The sequence below is a fragment of the Pelobates fuscus genome, chromosome 8 (genome assembly GCF_036172605.1).
Source record: "Pelobates fuscus isolate aPelFus1 chromosome 8, aPelFus1.pri, whole genome shotgun sequence".
Taxonomy (NCBI): Eukaryota; Metazoa; Chordata; class Amphibia; order Anura; family Pelobatidae; genus Pelobates; species Pelobates fuscus.
Genome location: NC_086324.1, coordinates 72594379 through 72614838, shown reverse-complemented (window position 1 = coordinate 72614838; position 20460 = coordinate 72594379). Strand labels below are relative to the sequence as shown.

Below are 20460 nucleotides of genomic sequence, written 5' to 3'. Positions count from 1 at the left end.
TGTGGCCTTAAAGCACTTTCCGTTTTTGGTGACCCACAGTATGTGCGGTGTTGCCCATCTGTAGGTCAATCCTTTTTGTAGGGTCTGCGTGAGGGGTTGCATGGCTTTTCACCACTGTAGTGTGGCTCTACTAAGATCTTGGAAGAAGGACATTTTACAGTTCTCAAAGTTATATGGAGTCTTCCCTTTTATCGCCGCTAGCAGGCTTAACTTGTTGGACATCGCTTGACACTTCAGGATTATGTCTCGTGGTGCAGTTTCAGGGGCCCTAGGGGATATGGCTATTCTGTATGCCCCATCAAAGGAGAAGTACTTGGCTTCTCTTGCTGGCAGTAGAGATTCCACCAGCCTTCTTATGAAGTGTGGCAATTCTTCTAGGGGTATGGACTCTGCTACTCCCCTTGTTCTTTCTCCTGCCCCTGTCGTCTAGTATGTGCACTTGTTTGTTGGTTTCAGCTTGTGTATTCTGCAAATGCTGCACCTTGTCACTGAGTGCTTTAACCTCTTAAGGACACATGACATGTGTGACATGTCATGATTCCCTTTTATTCCAGAAGTTTGGTCCTTAAGGGGTTAAACCCTTTTAGTACATAGAAACATAGAAACATAGAATGTGACGGCAGATAAGAACCATTCGGCCCATCTAGTCTGCCCAGTTTTCTAAATACTTATCAGTCCCTGGCCGTATCTTATAGTTTGGATAGCCTTATGCCTATCCCACGCATGCTTAAACTCCTTTACTGTGTTAACCTCTACCACTTCAGCTGGAAGGCTATTCCATGCATCCACTACCCTCTCAGTAAAGTAATACTTCCTGATATTATTTTTAAACCTTTGTCCCTCTAATTTAAGACTATGTCCTCTTGTTGTGGTAGTTTTTCTTCTTTTAAATATAGTCTCCTCCTTTACTGTGTTAATTCCGTTTGTATTTAAATGTTTCTATCATATCCCCCTGTCTCGTCTTTCCTCCAAGCTATACATGTTAAGATCCTTTAACCTTTCCTGGTAAGTATTATCCTGCAATCCATGAACCAGTTTAGTAGCCCTTCTCTGAACTCTCTCTAAGGTATCAATATCCTTCTGAAGATATGGTCTCCAGTACTGCGTACAATACTCCAAGTGAGGTCTCACCAGTGTTCTGTACAATGGCATGAGCACTTCCCTCTTTCTACTGCTAATACCTCTCCCTATACAACCAAGCATTCTGCTAGCATTTCCTGCTGCTCTATTACATTGTCTGCCTACCTTTAAGTAATCTGAAATAATTACTCCTAAATCCCTTTCCTCAGATGTTGAGGTTAGGACTCTATCAAATATTCTGTACTCTGCCCTTGGGTTTTTACGTCCAAGATGCATTATCTTGCACTTATCCACATTAAATGTCCGTTGCCACAACTCTGACCATTTTTCTAGTTTACCTAAATCATTTGCCATTTGGCTTATCCCTCCTGGAACATCAACCCTGTTACATATCTTAGTATCATCCGTAAAAAGACACACCTTACCATCAAGACCTTCTGCATTATCACTAATAAAAATATTAAAGAGAATGGGTCCAAGTACAGATCCCTGAGGTACCCCACTGGGGACAAGCCCAAGCTTCGAATATACTCCATTGACTACAACCCTCTGTTGCCTGTCACTCAGCCACTGCCTTACCCATTCATTAATATTGGAATCCAAACTCAAAGATTGCAGTTTATTGATAAGCCTTCTATGTGCAACAGTGTCAAAAGCCTTACTGAAATCTAGGTAAGCAATGTCTACTGCACCACCCTGATCTATAATTTTAGTTACCCAATCAAAAAAATCAATAAGATTAGTTTGGCATGATCTCCCTGAAGTAAACCCGTGTTGTCTCTGATCTTGAAATCCATGTGTTTTTAGATGTTCAACAATGCTATCCTTTAACATGGTTTCCATCACTTTCCCCACTACTGAAGTATGGCTTACTGGTCTATAGTTGCCCAACTCCTCCTTATTACCTTTCTTGTGAATGGGCACAACATTCGCTAACTTCCAATCTTCTGGGACTACTCCTGTTAACAATGATTGGTTAAATAAATCTGTTAATGGTTTTGCTAGTACACCACTAAGCTCTTTTAATAGCTTTGGGTGTATTCCATCAGGTCCCATTGACTTATTTGTCTTTACTTTTGACAGTTGAAATAGAACCTCTTCCTCTGTAAACTCACGTGTAATAAATGACTCATTTATCCTTTTTCTTAACTGAGGTCCCTTTCCTTCATTTTCATCTGTAAATACCGAACAAAAATATTCATTGAGGCAGTCAGCTAGACCTTTATCCTCATCTACATACCTTCCTTCTTTTGTTTTTAATCTAACTAATCCTTGTTTTACTTTTTCTTTTCTCATTTATGTATCTAAAAAAAGTTTTGTTCCCCTTTTTTACTGACTCTGCTATTTTCTCTTCGGTGTGTGATTTTGAAGCTCTTATAACTTGCTTAGCCTCTTTCTGCATAATCTTATAGGTCATTCTGTCTTCCTCACTCTGTTTTTTTTTTTTTTTTTTATAATTGCTAAATGCTAACTTCTTGTTTTTTTTACTATTTTGGACACATCTGCGGAGTACCACAGTGGTTTCTTGAATTTTTTGCTTTTACTGACAAGCCTAATGCAATTTTCTGTTGCCTTCAGTAGTGCAACTTTTAAATAATCCCATTTCTCTTGGACTCCATTTAAATTGCTCCAGTCTGATAATGACTCCTTTACACATATTCTAATTTTAGAAAAGTCTGTTTTTCTAAAGTCTAAAACATTTGTTTGTGTGGTGTGACTCAGTCACTGTTCTTATATTAAACCACACTGACTGATCACTGGATCCTAAACTTTCACCTACAGTAATATCGGATACCAAATTTCCATTTGTTAACACTTAATCTAGTATGGCCTCTTTACGAGTTGGCTCCTCAACGACTTGTTTTAGAGACAATCCCAGTAGGGAGTTTAGAATATGTGTGCTCCTGGCACAAGCAGCTATTTTTGTTTTCCAATTCACATCAGGAAGATTAAAGTCACCCATGATGATAACTTCCCCCTTCATTGTCATTTTAGCTATTTCCTCAACTAGTAGATTATCTAACTCTTCAATTTGTCCTGGGGGTCTATAAATCACACCTACACGAGTTACTGTGTGATTACCAAATTCTAACGTAACCCAAACGGACTCTATGTTCGCCTCACTAACTTTTATTAGGCTAGATTTTATGCTATCCTTCACATACAGGGCCACCCCTCCCCCTTTCTTGGCTTCCCTGTCTTTTCTATGTAAAGAGTACCCTGGTATTGCTATGTCCCAGTCATTTTTCTCATTATACCATGTCTCAGTAACAGCGACTAAATCTACATTATCAGTTGCCATTATTACCACAAGTTCATGGATCTTATTCCCTAAACTGCGAGCATTTGTAGACATGACTCTAAGCTTATCATTTTTTAACACACTTGCTACAGGCACCTTCTGTCCTTGTTTTGGGGGACAATTGGATTGATGTTTTATCACCCTTTTGCCCCCCACACCTAGTTTAAATACATCCTAGCAAAACCTATGAACTGCTCACTGAGAACATTTGTTCTCTTTTGAGAAAGATGCAAACCATCTTTTTTTTACAGTTTATTTCCATTCCAAACAGAGCTACCATGAGCAATAAAGCCAAATCCTTGCTCCCGACACCATTCACCAAGCCACAAGTTAAAATGCCTAATACGCATCCGCCTGTCATTCTGAGTGTTATGCACAGGCAGAACTTCAGAGAATGACAGTGTGGAGGCAACCTGCCGTATATCATTGGCAAAAACACTAACAACTTCCTTAACCTCTGAAACCTCATTGCAAGCCAAGTCATTTGTCCCTAAATGGACAAGTACATCCAATTCCCCTTCCTGCTTTGCTTGCTTAACAATATTACAGATACGTCTCCCGTCTCTGTGAGCAGTAGCTCCGTGAAGACTCCTCACAAGACCACCATTGTCCATCTCCACACCTCTTATGATGGAATCCCCCAACAACAACTGCTTTCTATTAGGCCTCACCATAGTCTTCGTGCCTCTCTGCACCACACCACTAGCCTCAGTGCCTCTCTGCACCACACCACTAGCCTCAGTGCCTCTCTGCACCACACCACTAGCCTCAGTGCCTCTCTGCACCACACCACTAGCCTCAGTGCCTCTCTGCACCACACCACTAGCCTCAGTGCCTCTCTGCACCACACCACTAGCCTCAGTGCCTCTCTGCACCACACCACTAGCCTCAGTGCCTCTCTGCACCACACCACTAGCCTCAGTGCCTCTCTGCACCACACCACTAGCCTTATGTAGAGCAACAGACTGTGCAATATGCCTTTTATCCACAACTCTAAGTCTACCAGATCCTACAGTAATCCATCTGCCATTCCTAGTATGTCTCTGTGGCAGTGGCTTTGCAGCAGTTCCAGCCTGAGTTTGTTTACCAGATAATTTACAAATCTCAGACTTCAAAAATACAATATCCTGCCGCAAGATAGAGAACTGTCTACAGATTAGACAACAACCAAACCTCCAAAAAGTGGAACGTGAAACAAATGCATAGCAACTATTACCCTGAACTAAGTCTGCCATTCCAATGAGGTAAATAATTTAAATCAAACAAATCTTAACTTTTTATTCATCCTCCTGAATACCTCAGATTACCTCCAGAATATCTCCAACCACACACACTTAGAAGCAACACTTAGATGAAGCAACCAAGCTATATTAGCCAAGCTAATGACAACAAACCTTATATACTCCTAAAATCACCACCCACTAGGAATGTTTAACACCTGGGTAGGCCTCTGCTTATTTGCAAACAATAGCTAATTTAAACAGCAATCAATAGCAAGTAGCTAACTAATCAAATCAAATGCCTTATAATTACCAACAGGAAATCAAACCTTGTGCAATCAGTAACCTGTTCCTACAGATGAATCTTACCTGTAACAGTAAAAAAGAAAACTCTTAGCACAAATCTTAGACAGTTGAAGCTTCTGTAAAACTCTCCAGAATATCTCCAACCACACACACTTAGAAGCAACACTTAGATGAAGCAACCAAGCTATATTGTAGGTCTATTACATTTCTTTCTGCAGTCTGTGTGCACGTTTTGTCCTGAGGTTGTTTTGGAGGTCGGTGAGCATATTTTGAAGTTCCCTTTTTGTTGCTGGAGCTTCTGTCTCCTGTGGATGTAGTGTCCCTTTGTTTACCGGTATTGGGCTCTGGAGTGGGGTCCCACCGTCAGCCTTTGAGAGTGAGGGCTCTCGGGTGAGTGAGGTCTCTTGTGCCGCTGGTGTCATCGTGGGCGCCGTTTGTTGCAGCATCAGGCCTATGTCGTGCTGCGTCCTGGTAGTAGTCGCAGGTTTTTTTGGGGTTCTCTTGCCCATGTCGCCTGTCAGCAGAGGGAAGAAGTCTGTCTCGTCCCAGTCCAGTAAGCCTCAGTAGGCTGCTGGGGAGTGTCTGGTAGTGCGATAGGCCTTGGAGCATCGGTTCTGGTATTTTTTGTCCGGGGTGTATAAAAAAGGTATCGGAGGATTCAGGATATGCTGCTGCGATATCTGCCCTCCTTTCAGTTGGTTTTGCCAAGATGCAGGAGAGTTTAGGTGAATTAAGTTTTTAGCGCTCTGAGCTGTGGAAATGGCGTCTATTCGGATGCGCTGCCAGGCTCCGCCCCCCAGCTTCTTAATTTTTAAGCCATTCTTTCACTTTTTCTGGGTTTTCAAATGACTCTAATTTACCATCTATTAAAATATTTAACTTGATGGTGAAACCCCATCTAAATCTGATGTTATGTTTTCTAAGAATGGCAATAAGTCTGGGAGTGCTATAATGTTCTAATATGAACCTTCTTTTATGAAAACTTTTTTTTTTTTTCCTCTGCTTGGTTTCAGAACTTCCTCTTTAAATTTGAATGAGTGAAAAAAGACGAAAATGTCTCTAGGTATTTCAGGTGCAATATAAGTAGGTTTATTTAACCTGTGGCATCTGTCGATTTTCTCATAGTGTCCGTTGAATACGAGGCCCAAAGATTTGAAATATTTTTCAATATCCATCTCAGATCTTCTTGTTTGGATGTTTCTTTAAAATTACTGAATCTTAGGGGTTTTTTTTTCTGCAAGAGCGATCTTCAAGATTATTTATTTTATTTTAAAGGTAGGATATTTTCGTTGACATTTTTATAGATTCATCTTTTAATTTAATTTGGAAATCCATGTTACCAACAAGGCCTTCCAAATTTGGATCTTATTTGTCAGTGTCGTTATGTCGTTTTTGATTTCTCTCTTAATTTCCACTGAATTTGAAAATATTTCTTTCTTAATCTCTTTGAGAATATTTTGTAGACTTGCATTTAGGACATTAACCGTAGCCTCTTCTTTTTCTCTGCTCATGTCCACTAATGACAAATCTAAGTTAGGCAATGATTCTCTAGTTGATCGTCTACTGTTTCTTTGGATTGAGGTGAAAAATAAGTGGAGAGACATTTGTCCTGTTTTGGATCCTTTTATTTAATTTTTTTTTATTTTATGTTCTTGTACTGTTTTTCTTGTAGCCACATTAGCCCACTTTGTTTCTTATTTTTTTCCTTTTCTTTCCCTCTATTTTCCCCCTTTCCTTCCCCTTTCTTTTCAACCTCTAGACTTTTCACTCTTTAATTTTCTTTTTCTTTCCTTTGCTTACTATATTCCTCCCACAAACAATTATAACATTATTTGCAGTCATCTGGGAAAGTTATATAAATCAGATATAACGATGATAAATGATGATTATTAGGACTAAGAGGGGAAAAAGAGAAAAGAATATAAATTTTAGCTTATCTTGGAAGATTGTGTTCTTCCTCCTCGTGGACCACTCGTCGGCTTTGCTGTAAACCTCGGGTTACGGGTCCTACCTCAGAACTCCACAATTACTCATTAGATATTCACTTATTAGCATCAGCACACCTCAGGGACCGCCAAAAACACAGTTTGTACAGTATTGTATCGCGTCTCCCCACTCTTATTCGAAACTCACTTGGTTCGTGTTTGCTTTCTTAATTTTACAATCCGCAATACTATCGGTATTGCATTATTTTGCATTGTAGTATTGCATTGAGTCAAACTACGCCCGACATAGGTAGTATTGCTCCGTTAATCTGCTCCCTGGATCAAACCCCTCCTCTCGACGTGCTCAGCGTCTCACCGTCAGCACGTCATCCTCTCCATTCCCCTCCTGCTATTGCTGATATGTCTGAAGGTCACCCAACTCAGGAACATATGGAGCAAAACTGCTGTTGACTGTGAACTGAGGGAGCTGATACAGATGTTCCACTTCAGAGTTAATACCGGTCACCTTATGGAGTCAAGCCATATATGAACAGTTTAACCCCAAAGTTGTGTAGATGGTGCCTGTACGCTATGCCCCTCTTATTCCGGTGAAGTCCAAGGTTTCAGTGAGGAAACCACGCACCTGAAGCTGGTGATGGGATCGAGGTAAATGGTTTCTGATCTGCCACTGCTTATAGCTGAAGTGATGACTAGCCTATTAACCCCATGTCTACCTTCATGGGAGAAGCGTCATGGGATCCATAATGGTCTAGCTGGAATACAGAAAAGCTTAGTTAGTGGAGATATTTGCTTGCCCTTCTTGGTCTGCTGGTCTGTACTAAAGGTGCAGATAAATGTCTCTTGTATAGTCCCGTACATGTGACTTGACATCTCAAACTAAAAATTGGAATTTGTGGAAAATTGCTATTGAGTTTCAAATTTGGTACCAAAACTTCTAAACTGGGGAAAAATCCACTTTCATTTAATATTTAGTCTAAAATAGGCATTTCTCCACAATTCTGCTTTAGTGCATATTCATAAGCTATGTTGTCCCAAGGCACAGCTCCTTATTTACTTCTTAGTGACAGGTGCTACGTTTGCTTGTTTGACATATGAGGATGTTTTGGTATTTATTTATTTTATGGGGATTTTTTTTTTCTCTCTTAGTTTCCATTTCTCATTTAGTGCAAGCACACATATTCTATAATTGTTTGTTGTTGTCTTTTGATGGAATATCTGCTAAATTAACCCCTTAAGGACCAAACTTCTGGAATAAAAGGGAATCATGACGTGTCAGACACGTCATGTGTCCTTAAGGGGTTAAGAAAATGAAACTTTTTTTTTTTTTAATTGTCATACAGCTATACCATTTTCCAAATTTGGTTGATTTGGCGTGTAGTTTTTAAAAATCACCTCATAAATATATATGTCCTGGTTTATTTTTCTAAGTGTATGTATATGAATCTAAACATTGTAGTTTTCATATTTAGAAGTTTGACAGATTGATTTGATAGGTCTATGTTGTGTTTGAATTTGTAAGCTGGCACAAATAACTCCATAAATGCAGGGCATTTGCAAAAAGTTGATATCCTCGGGTAATTGCACATGATTAATTTTGAGCCTTATTGTAAGGCCTACAGTGTACACCTCTGCTGTAATGTCATTACAGTGGCATTGTCTTACGAAGTGTTTATAGTTGGGGAAAGCTGTTACATTCCTGATTTAGCCTTGACAGTGTTCAACACACATGCCTTTTAAATTCAGACTCTGCCATCTAACTGTTCATGATTTATTCTATATTTAGACACATTTGCAGTGCGGATCTCTGGATATTTCAGAATTTCAGGAAAGCATGTTTGCCTCAGATGACCATCTTCAGCACATAGCAAGTGGACATTCAGAGGATATTCTAGAGCTTCAGGAGAATTTGAACCTAGAGACTATCTCCCATAACAGACAAGAGGTCTGCTTAAACTTAATTAAATGTTTTTCTATTGACAATTTTGTACCAGTTAACTTGTTTTACTCTATTAGTCTTTATTTTTTTTATTTTTTATTTAATTGGTATTAGAATAAAAGGTAAATATTAGTGACTGCCCAAAAGGCTTAAATCGAGTATCTTCATCAAAGCTGGTTGGTTGTTGCACACGCTTATACTTTCTATCTAAAAGCAGTGTAGATGGCTGTAAGATCTCTCAGCAGGTGAAAGTCTCTTATTTGTATGTCCATATTGGTTCAGTCCCTTGTGTCTACATGTAAACTGTAGAGTTATGGCTCCATCCACTTGATTTTTAAAGGCCTGGTCAAAGGATAATTTTTTTTAACCCAATGTGATTTCCTAAAACAAGTTTTTCGCTTAACCCCTTAAGGACACATGACATGTGTGACATGTCATGATTCCCTTTTATTTCAGAAGTTTGGTCCTTAAGGGGTTAATGTAACCCTTGCTGTGCTATAATTCACCTCAAATCCAGTGCTGAGACCAATCTCTATGTAATCCCCCTCCCCCATAACTGATATATACCCATTCACTGGAGGGGGAGCTGAGAGGGAAGGACATAGGTGGCACGGCAGGAACCTCTGTTTGCAGAATGGTTTAAACTCTGTAAATGCAGAGTTTCACAGCAAATCGCTGCACATACAGGCTCAATGCACCATGACCATTTTACTGCATTGAGGTGGTCGTGGTGCTTGGAGTAACGTCAAAATATATATAATTATTATTTATTTATTTTTACTACTACATAAGCTTGTAAAAGAAGATACTTTTACAACACCATAAATAATCTTTTCTTTTTTCATTACATGAAAAACTGCCTGATTATATGCACATTCTGTACTGGTTGATTAAGCTTGGTTGGTTTAATATAATACAGTCCGACCTGTCTCTAGGAGTTAGAAACCGCTCTCCAGGATCGTGATGACATCATTACTCAGTTATCCACTAACTTGCAGCAGGCTCTACAGAGTCGTGAGGAGATGGAGGAAGAGGCCATGTTAGTCTCCAATAAGATCCATGCCATGCAACTTCAACTGCAGGATGTGAGTCAGAAGTTAAATTATAGATATCTACTAGTAAAAGCAATAGTATGATTACAGTGTAACAACTTACCGGTATCCCCTATAAGATGTAACAAGCTCACGATAAGCTGATGTGAGCACAGGCTGATCAGCAGGTAAAAGACTAGTTTAATAGTTTTGTTGTAATTCTCATTTTCTTACTGTTTTAGGCTAGTGAGATTCTTAGGTGCAAGAGCCCAGGAAAGTCTGACTTATACAAAGCTCAGCAACAAATCTCAATAATCCAGCGTAATCTCACGCAACAGACTACACACATGAATCGCATAGACAAAAGAGCGCAAGATCTAGAAAAGGAACTGGAAAAGTCCCGCAAAGTAAGAACACTAGACAATAAAAAAAAAATACAAATAAAAATTGGTAAAATATATAAAACTTGTGCTACAATCACCTATGTGAGCCACTCCAACACACATACAAAGTGAAAAACAAACCGGTAAATACCGGTAGTTGCGAGAGCACACAAATGGAATGATTTCCACGGTCTGTAAATTAATATTTGATCTGTGGAGTAAAAAGGGAAAAGACCATAGGGTAATATAGTTTGTACTAAAATATATGTACACACATAAAAGGTCCCACTCACATGATTCTGAGCCACTTGGATAGCTGGCTCAGACTTAAAGTGGGAATTCTATGAAGATCGGCTTGTTCTGTTCCCCAGATTAGCTGTATAAAATTTCCTTCTTGTAAAATCCAGGATGCAGGATAGAAGTAAAATAAAATTTTTTGGAAACAAATAAAACCAGACCTCCCCATAAAAAAACAAAACCACATATAAAAGCAGACCTCCCTATAAAAAAATTTAGAGCTGATCAAGACATGTTTTAAGCTATTAACAATATTTCAGGGTGTTAAGGAGGGTACAGCGAGGATTTAAAATGTTTTGGGAACCATGATAGCTTTTTAAACATCCCTGTCCCTCAACACGAACTTGTAAGCTTGCAGAAGATGAGAGAACATATTCAGAGTCTTGGCTTTAATGAGTTGGGGTCCAAGCATTGGAATCAAGAAGCACAGACTCTGTTGGAGTTTGTTCCCACCAAAAATAAACCCATACTTTAGGAGAAATGGTTTATGTTCATATACTGTCCCAGATATTTGTACAATTAATTACCAATGTGTTTTGTTTAAAAAAAAAGAAAAAAGTTATGAGCATGCTGAGAACAAGCAAACGTAATGTAACACTCTCTAGTGTTAAGAATACAAACATGTATTCGTAACGCCAGCGTTATACGAACGATTTAGATTATAGGGCCTCTTCTGTATCTGATTCTGTATTAAGAGTGGAAACAAAAGATGCTGTTTAACTTTATTCCCCCGGTGCACCGGTCTCGCTGATGCCCTAGCTGGATGAGATTATCAATCCTGATGATCTCAGCCAATTCAGTGCATCAGGGAGATCTGATGCTAATCTGAAGTAAGGGGTACACAAATCTGGTTGTCACCATCTTGCTATGCATTTCCTTTGTATTGTACTGCTGTATATATTTATCCACTATTGTTTTGCATGTTCGTATTTTAGGCAACTAAAGATAAGGAAACTCAAGTAGCGAAGCTAGAAGAATTCGTGCAGGAGCAAGAGAAGAAACTGTCAGTCCTGCAAGAGAAACTGAAGGCATCCGAAATCTCCATTACAGAGATAACATCCCTGCAAACAGAACCCACATCTGAAAATTTGGAAGGCTTTGCATATGGTTGTGTATTTGATAGAGGTGAACCTTTTGCATTCAGTTCTGTAGAGGAGTGTGTCAAGTCCCTCTCTGCTGTGATTTATGACTTAAAAGAAAAGCTCAGAGAATCAGAGACTCTCCGGGAGAATTTGCACAACAAGCTTGAAGAACAAATGCTGCAATTTCAAAATGAAAGATCTCACTGGGAACAAAGTCATGCCGATACTGTCAAAAGTCTTACTATACAGTTAGAACTTGCGGAAGAGCAAGCAAAGGAAACTGCAACTAAAGATAAACAAGACAAAGAGCGCTTGAATGAGGAGCTCCGTGATCTGAAAGAGAAGTTGAAGCTAGAAACTGAGAACAGCCAAAATCTTAAACTCCAGCATGACAAAGAATTGCAGATGTATATAGAGAAACTGCAGCATTTAGAAGATGATAGAGACAAAGTCCATCAGGAATGGCCCACAACCAGAACAGAGAATGTTGATGGTAATCTCCGTGTTGAACAGGAAAGTGCAGCAAGACTACTTCATCATGACGTGACCATGGACAACTTCAGACATGAGCTAGCAGATCTGAAGAAAAGCTTGAATAGAGTCAAAGCCAGGAAAGAAGAAGAGAACTGCAAAGTAGCCCAGCTTCATGAAGGCAGAGAGGATGATGAACTGGATTACCTTTCAGACATTGCTTCCATGGAAAAGTACTTAATACCCACCTGCAGGCAGGAGGTGTTTGACCAGTCTGGTGACAGGCAGGATGTATTTGACCAGTCTGGTGACAGGCAGGAGATGTTTGACCAATCTGATGATCTGCAAGACGCTAGCCGTATTGAGTTGGATAGTGACTTTATACTGGAAAGGAGTCTAGACTCAACCCTTGAGGGGAACATCAATCTCCTCTGTTCGCCTATGCCAATCACAAATGTTTTAGCAGGAGGTGCTTTGATTGGGACACTTTTGGATCCAGAGTCTTTTGCAGTCTATCTCTCCAGCAACCAGATGTCTCCTGAAGTGCGAAGTAATCTCAGCAATTTGTCTGAGGAAGACTTGTTGCAAAGGTGCGTCTTGTTAAAGCAGCAGCTGTATGACAAAGAGCAGCAATTACAGAAATCTTCTGACAACCTTGAAGAAGCCCTAGGGAAATGGAGAGAAGTTACTGCTGAGTTGCGTGCCACCCAAATGGAACTGGAAAGAGAGAGGATAATCAACAAAAATGACTTTGAGGTTCATAAGCAAATTATGGATGAATGCCCAAGGGAACAAACTGCTCATAAGCATGAAGTGGAGAAGGAACAAGATCAGATGCCATCTATTGAGGAACTTTGCCATGAGAGAGAACAACTTAAACATACGCTGTTGTCAGGAGAAGAATCTTTATCCAAGCTGCTAGTGGAAAATAATCTCTTACAAGAGAGCCTGGACAAGGCCCATACATTAAATAACAAACTTGAACTTGACATTGTCCAACTTAGCCAAACTTTACAGGAATCTGAGAAGGGCAGAGAGTCTGATCGACAGGAATTTGACAATAAATTAAACTCCAAGGGCATGGAACAGCAGCTATTACATGTGACAATTAAGGAAAAGGAAGCAGAGTTCTATGAGCGAGAAAAAAGCCTACATGAGCAATTAAATGCGCTAAAGGAAATGATAGCAGAGCTTGAGAACAGACTGCAAACAGAGGTGAGCAAGGAGGGTAAATGGGAAAACATCCCATCAAAATATTGCACAATCCACCATTTGTTTGTGTGCCAGCTATTGAGTTGTCTTTTTGTAAGTTTGCTCTGCTGTGCACTTCCAGAGTTTGTCCAGTCTCTATGGCATACTCTGTGAACATTCCAGCCCTCCGCAAATAGTTTGATTTAAGGGACACTCCAGACATGCACATTTTAGATTAGTCGTTTATGCAGAGGTGTGTTTTTTTTTGTTTTTTGTTTTTTTAAATTATTTTTTTAAATATATATATATTTATTTTTTCTTGTTTTTGGTTAACATTCTTATTATTTTTACCATTCTTTTTTTTTTTGAATTCTTTATTTTTGCACTCGACAGGAAAGGCAGAAGCAATACGACATGTAAGCTTGCGCAGAAGCCAAATTATACAGGAACATATAATCAAAGACAAATACATAACACCTTTAGCACCCACAACAATTCACTGTATGCAGTCTGTAATACCTGCCCCCTATCGAGGGATTTTTTTTTTTTTGTGTGTAACGTCAATTAAGTTCCTTACTGTTACACAGGAGAGGCATAGCGAGAAAAAGCGGTAAGGCAAATCCTGTGCAATAATATACAATGTTAGATAACCCCTGCCAGAGCTCTTATCGTAACAAATACCAGTCCTATAGACAATCCTCCTCTGGAATTCCAGGCTATCCGCCTCTCTGCAAGTATATTGTACTACTAGACAGGTCTTGTACCTTAATCAATAGCCCAGAGGCCACCCAAAGTAGGAAGAGCCCCAGGGATCCCCGTCTCTCCAACATGTCCCATGTCTGTGCTAGGAAGGAACCACTTCCAATTGAACTGAGACAACACAAATGAAAGAATAACAGAATAAAAGAGAAAACCCCTATATATATCAAGGGTTTTGTAGAAGTATAAAAAGAAGAGAAGAAGAGAGAAGAAAGAGATAGAAAAAAGGATTAAGGAATAAAGAGGGGGGGGGGGAGGGAGAGCTGACAAGCTTGGGACCCCCCGAAGTAGTGTGCGTGGTCCCATCCCATTAAGTATCCCCAGTGCCCGGGGCGCTATTGTCCCACGGTTCCCATACCTTTTGGAAGGCCGCCTCGGTCCCTCGCATCCTGGCAGTAAGATCCTCCATAATTCTGCTGTCCCTTATTCTAGAGATCACCCCCCCGAACTCCGGTCCTCCAGGTGTTAGCCAAGCCGCTGCTATAGTTCTACGCGCACTTAAGGTGATTGTCCTCGCCAATCTCTGTTCTTTCCTGGACCATCCCTCTATAGTTCTATTTAAAAGATAGATCCATGGGTCTAGGGGGAGGGGCCTGCCAAACGTCTGTCTCATTAGGTTTTCAACAGCCTTCCAGAAACCCTGGAGCGCCGGGCATTCCCACCACATATGGAGATACGTACCCCGGAAACCGCAACTCCTCCAACAATCGTCGGAGTCTAGTTTGTGCATTTTGTGTAAAATGACCGGGGTAGTATACCATCTGAGCATGGTTTTCCATGCCTGTTCTTGTTGTGTGACGCATATGGAGGCGCTCTTGGTGGCTTCCCAGATTTCCTGCCATTCGATACCTTCGAGTACTTCCCCTAAGTCCTGTTCCCATTTGTCAATGTACGCCAGTCTACCCCATTCTCTAGTTTCTGTACTAAGGTGAGCGTATATGAGGGTGATCATCCCCTTAGGGGCAGATGCGTCTCTACAAAGTTTCTCGTAGAAGGTAAACTGCCCCTTGGCCGCGGCTATAATATCTGGTTTCCTAGCGAAGTCCCTCACCTGGAGGTATCGAAAATAATCTGTGGGAGTCAGGTGGGTGATTTGTTGGAGGTCTTGGAAAGGGATCACGGTCCCCCCTCGATAGAGTTGGTAATACCGTTGAACCCCGGTTTTTTCTATATTGCGAAAATTCCTCGGGGCCATACCAGGTGGAAATGCTCGATTCCTAAGTATCGGAGTCATGGGGGAGGGGGATGAGGTGAGCCCGAATTTGGTGCTGTTCACATCCCATAATCGTAGAGAATTAAGGATGGCCGGGCAGGTTACTCTGACCATGGGCCTATGTTCTCTCGGGACCCACATAGTGAATTGGGGAACATCAAGACCGACCATCAAAGATTCTAGTTCCACCCATCTCCTGTCACCCACAGGGGAATGCCACATAATCACCTGGGACAGCTGGGCCGCCAAATAATAATAGTACAGGTTTGGAAGCCCCAATCCCCCTCTATCTTTACGCCTATACAAAACTTGTCTGGCTATTCTATGCCGCTTATTCCGCCATACGAAGTTACATATCGCCCTTTGTAGCGGCTGTAATTGAGGTTTCGTGACGCGGATGGGGAGGGCTTGAAACAGGAATAGAATACGAGGGAGGATGTTCATCTTGGCGGAGTGAATACGACCCAGCCAAGAGATAGATTTATCGGTCCATTTGTCCATGTCATTCATTAAAGCCCGTAGCATGGGTTCATAATTACTAGAGTACAGTCGGTCCGGGTCTGCCGTCAAATGAACTCCCAGGTATTTGAGGGAGTGTGGTTCCATTCGCATGTGGTAAGCGGTCTGTATCTGAGCCACATCTTCAGCTGTCATGCCGATTGGCATCGCGCTGGATTTTGGAATGTTTGCTTTGTATCCAGATAGGTCCCCGTATTCTCCTATAACTCTCTGTAATGCTGTCATCGACTCGAGCGGCTTCGTAACGGTGAGGAGAACATCATCTGCGTAGGCAGATACGGTGAATTCTACCCCTCCGACTTCTACTCCATGAATGTTCGGATGTCTGCGAATCGCCTGTAGAAGAGGCTCGAGGGCCAGCACAAAGAGGAGGGGAGAGAGAGGGCACCCCTGCCTGGTTCCATTATGTAGGTGGAAAGGAGTAAGCGGGGCCCCTGAGATCTGTATCTGAGCCCTTACATCATGGTACATTGCCCTCGTGATGTGCACGAACTCTTCCGGAAATCCCAGGTGGGACAATACAGCGAATAGGAAATTCCATTTGACCCTGTCGAAGGCCTTTTCAGCATCGATAGATATTACCAGGGAGGGCGTATTCGTCGCCACCTGTTTCCAGATCAGATCAACCGTTTGCCTTGTATTTTCGAACAATTGTCGGCCTTGTATGAACCCCACCTGATCGGCATGTATAAGAGTAGTCAGAAGTGGGTTCAGCCTGTCTGCCTGTATTTTGGCCAAGATCTTCACATCATGGTTAATCAAAGATATAGGCCTGTAGTTTTCAGGTAGGTGTGCATCCTTATCCGGTTTGGGTAGTAATATGATCGTAGCCAATGACATGTCAGGGCCCAGTCTTCCTCCCTGTCTTAAGGAATTAAACAGCGTGGCCAGGTGAGGTGCTAGCTCCTCCCTGAAGGCCTTGTAGTATGATCCATCATATCCATCAGGGCCAGGTGCCTTGTTCCCTTTAAGGCTCGATATGGCCTTGTCCACCTCCTCAGTACTGATCTCCGCCGCTAGGTTCCCAGCAGCGTCCCCTGACAATTTGGGCAAGTCTAGTCCCTCGAGAAATCGTTTTATGCTTCGGTCCTCCTGGCCTCCCATCAAGTGACCGTTCGGGGAGTGATTATACAATTGTTTATAATATTCTTCAAATACCTTTGCGATGTCTGTCGGTTTTGTTTTCGTCGTGCCATCTGGGTGTCTGATGGCCGTGATGTGGGGCCGTTGTTGCCTGGGCCTAAGCGTCCTGGCCAATAGCGTATCCATTTTATTGGCTTTATCGAAATAGGTTCGTCTGGACCATGTCATGGCCTTAGCCGTGTCATCTAGCAGAAGTGTGCGTATGTCCCGTCTGACTGTCTCCAGTCTACCGTGTATTTCAGCGTCCGGGGTAGCCTGGTGTTGCTGCTCAAGGTTCCTCAGCCGTTTAAGCAGAGTTTCCAGGTGAAGGTGTTTTAGTCGTTTCTTTCTTGTGGCCAGTTTAATCAATTCCCCTCTTATGACTGCCTTGTGTGCAGCCCAAATCGTGCTGTTGCTTACGTCAGGTGTGGTGTTGACCTGAAAGTAATCCGTAATAGCCTTCCGAATGCTGTCTAGAATCGACTCATCTCTCAGCAGCGATGAATTTAGTTTCCAGGACCATGGGCTCGCCATGCAAAGATTACCTAAGACTATAGATGCGTCAGCGTGGTCAGACCAGGATATACTTCCCACCTCTGAGCTCGAGAGCCTGGAAAGGCTAGCTGCATTTATTAAAAATAGGTCTATTCTAGAATAGGTGCCATGGGGAGCAGAGTAAAAAGTATAATCTCTGTCCATAGGGTGTTGCGCCCTCCAAGCATCCACCAGTCCTGTTTCCGCAATAAAGGTCTTAAGCTGGCGGTCCTGTCCCCCGCGTCCCTGCGATCTCGGACCTCCAGCCCTGGAGCTCCTATCCATCGCCGGACAGGGTGTAGCATTAAAATCTCCCCCCATAAGGACCATTCCGTGTGGCAATGCGGCAACCTTATCACGCAGTGTGGACCAAAACCCAGCATCTGGCTGATTCGGGGCGTAAATGTTGATCAGGTGTACAACGTGGGAGTGGAGAGTCCCGGTAACTATAATGTATCGCCCCTCCGGATCCGCATCCTGGGCAGACAGCTGGAAGGGGCAAGAGCGTTTGATAACTATAGCGACTCCGTTCGGTTCCGTTCCGTTTGCGATGCGACCTGGCTTCAAAGGAGCCCGTGTAGACATGGTCTCGTAAGTGAAAAGTAGCCTGTTTAGGTAGGTGAGTTTCCTGCAGGTATACAACGTCTGAGTTCATCCTTTTCAGGGCCCTAAACATTAGACGTCTTTTTTTGGGAGCGTTCAGACCCTTAACATTTAGAGTGGTAATCTTAATCGCCATCGTGTGATAGATTACTCACCGCTAACGCTCTGCTGCCACTGTTTGTATTAGGGAGGATCTCCTGAGCAGCCGGGATCCGCGTCGGGATGGTCCACTCGTCCGCCCCCCCCCAGGAGCGAAGAAGGGTGGGAAGGGTCAGGATGGGAAAAGAAAAGAGAAAGAGAGAAGAAAGGCATCCGGACAAAGTCCGATGCGGTGAAGATTCTGGTCTTACAACTCGCCAGAACATTTTGGGTAGCGAGGGCCCTCGTTCCCTGCACGATCAACGCGTGGAGGACACTGAGGATCCCTAAAGCCCCGCCTACCCGCGCCCTAAACATGCTATAGAGACCTTACCAGCATAGTGGTATCCCGCCCCCTACCCTCCCGGATCCCACCCGATGGACATAGATTACGGTAACCCCTTTACTGAACTGTCCCCAACCGCCAGTTAATCTCTCACCCCTGAAAATACCCCTCAGCTAATGAGGGGCCGCTGCACCCTGCCTCCGGGTAAGCCACCACTACCATTCCAACACATGTCGCGTTTACAGTATCTACATTAGGTTTTTACACATTGGCTGATCATATTCTCTCCCCCTGTTTGTTTTGGATTTCGATAGGATAAATGCGACTCGGCTACCAGCATGCATCAGGCCCTCAAACAATTAAATGTAGCGATAACCAATATTTAAACATGTATAACACGCAATAAAACGTAGATTAGTAGAGATACACAAACTTCGAAATGCTCCATATCGGAGGAAGGGCAAAGGGTGCTCTTTGTCCCCATTGCCCCCATGTCATCTTACAGTTTTACCCTGAACATATATACATTTATTTTTGTTTTTTAAATATTTTGCTATTTTTCGTTGTTTTTTTATATTTTCTGTAGTGCAGTAAAATGCAGCTAGGCCAAGAGCACGTAGCAGGCTATCAACCTACATCGCTCCATGTCCACAATTTTACCATAAGCATATATACAGGTAGTGACAGAAAGTGCAATGTAACTTGGCGAGTGGTATACATCAAGCTATTGGGACTACTTAGCATTCCGCCCCCTCTGCTCTAATTTTACCGTATGAATTGAACATATAACATATATACAATTATAAATATTTTTTCGTTGTTTTTTTTTTATTTGTTTTTTTTTTATTTTTGTTTGTCGTTTTGTTTTTAATATTATGGGGATAATCAAAATAGCACTAAGCTAACAGCTTACTCCAGGTTCTAAATACTGACCCGTTCCCTGTCCCCCATGCTCCGGTGTTTAAATGGAGAAGCAAAGTGTAACTAGATTAGTCGTACAGACCAGGCTATCAAACTGCTGTGCCCCTCGCCATCTTTGCTCTAGTTTCGTCAAACAATTCCGCCCTAAACCGATATACATTTTACATATTTTGTTGTCAATTTTTCATCATTTTTTTTTTTCCCTTTTTTCCTGTTTTTTAAATTTTAACTTATTTTTTTTTTTTTTTTTTTTTTTTAAAGTTTTAGGTAACGGTGAGCAATACAGAGCCTGGTAAACCGGGCACCTTAGGCTATCGAAGTGTTCCGCTCTGTATTCTCTCCGCTCTGGTGTTTACCATACCATTTTAACAAATACAAATTAACATTTTAAATTTTGAACAATTTCGTTAAGTGCATAGCCGTCACACCTCAGACCCAGCAAGGGTGTAGCCACCATCTCCCACTGAACCCCGACCCCCTCCACTCCCCCCCGGGGGCGCAGGGCCTCAGCAGAGGAATAAAGGACCAGGCCGGAGACCAGGCCCTGATAGACGGGGAGAGGACCAAAGCCCCTACAGCCCCAACCAGGAAAATGGCGCCCCCCGGGGGGAGGAAGCAGAGAGGTCGAGTGAGCAGTATTAGGGAACAAGGGCAGGGGAAAAGGACCAACAAGCAAACACCAACCCGGAGAAGTCCAGTCCGATCCTTTCTCGTTGGAAGATTCTTCCCTAGGTAAGTAACACCCCGTGTTGCAGGAAAGGACTATAGGTAGAAGCAGCATAGCCCGAAACCCCTCCCAAACCAACGGCAAGCCCTCCCGGACCCTAACGGGCAAAAAAGAAAAAATACAGCCCGGTGGCAGAGGAGGAGAAGGGCAGTCCGCAGCACTCCTGCAACTCGAGGTAGGCAAGTCCACAGGCCCAAAGGACATAGCTGGGCAGCGTCCACAGGGGGGGGTCCAGGCCATAAAGATAGAAAAACAAACCCACAAACTTTGGGCTCCATCCCGTACCCCACCCCAATTAAACTTTACTGGAAAAACCTCCAGCCTTCCGCAAGGCACTGGCTAGCATAGGCCTGGGAGATCAGGGAAACCAGCTAGAAGGGAAAAAACGATGCA

General features: G+C 42.4%; 1 protein-coding gene across 4 annotated transcripts in view; it reads left to right on the top strand.

Moving 5' to 3' along the window:
* The window catches only part of PCNT (pericentrin), a 106231-nt gene that overhangs the window by 27798 nt on the left and 57973 nt on the right, over positions 1 to 20460 (top strand). For 2 of the 4 annotated variants that reach the window (XM_063430040.1, XM_063430039.1), the window contains exons 3-6: positions 8638 to 8796; positions 9726 to 9875; positions 10064 to 10228; positions 11437 to 13269. In XM_063430040.1, the coding sequence (XP_063286110.1) occupies positions 8638 to 8796; positions 9726 to 9875; positions 10064 to 10228; positions 11437 to 13269 (2307 nt within the window). The remainder of the gene's footprint in view (positions 1 to 8637; positions 8797 to 9725; positions 9876 to 10063; positions 10229 to 11436; positions 13270 to 20460) is intronic. The other 2 variants (XM_063430041.1, XM_063430042.1) reach the window with 2 other exon arrangements.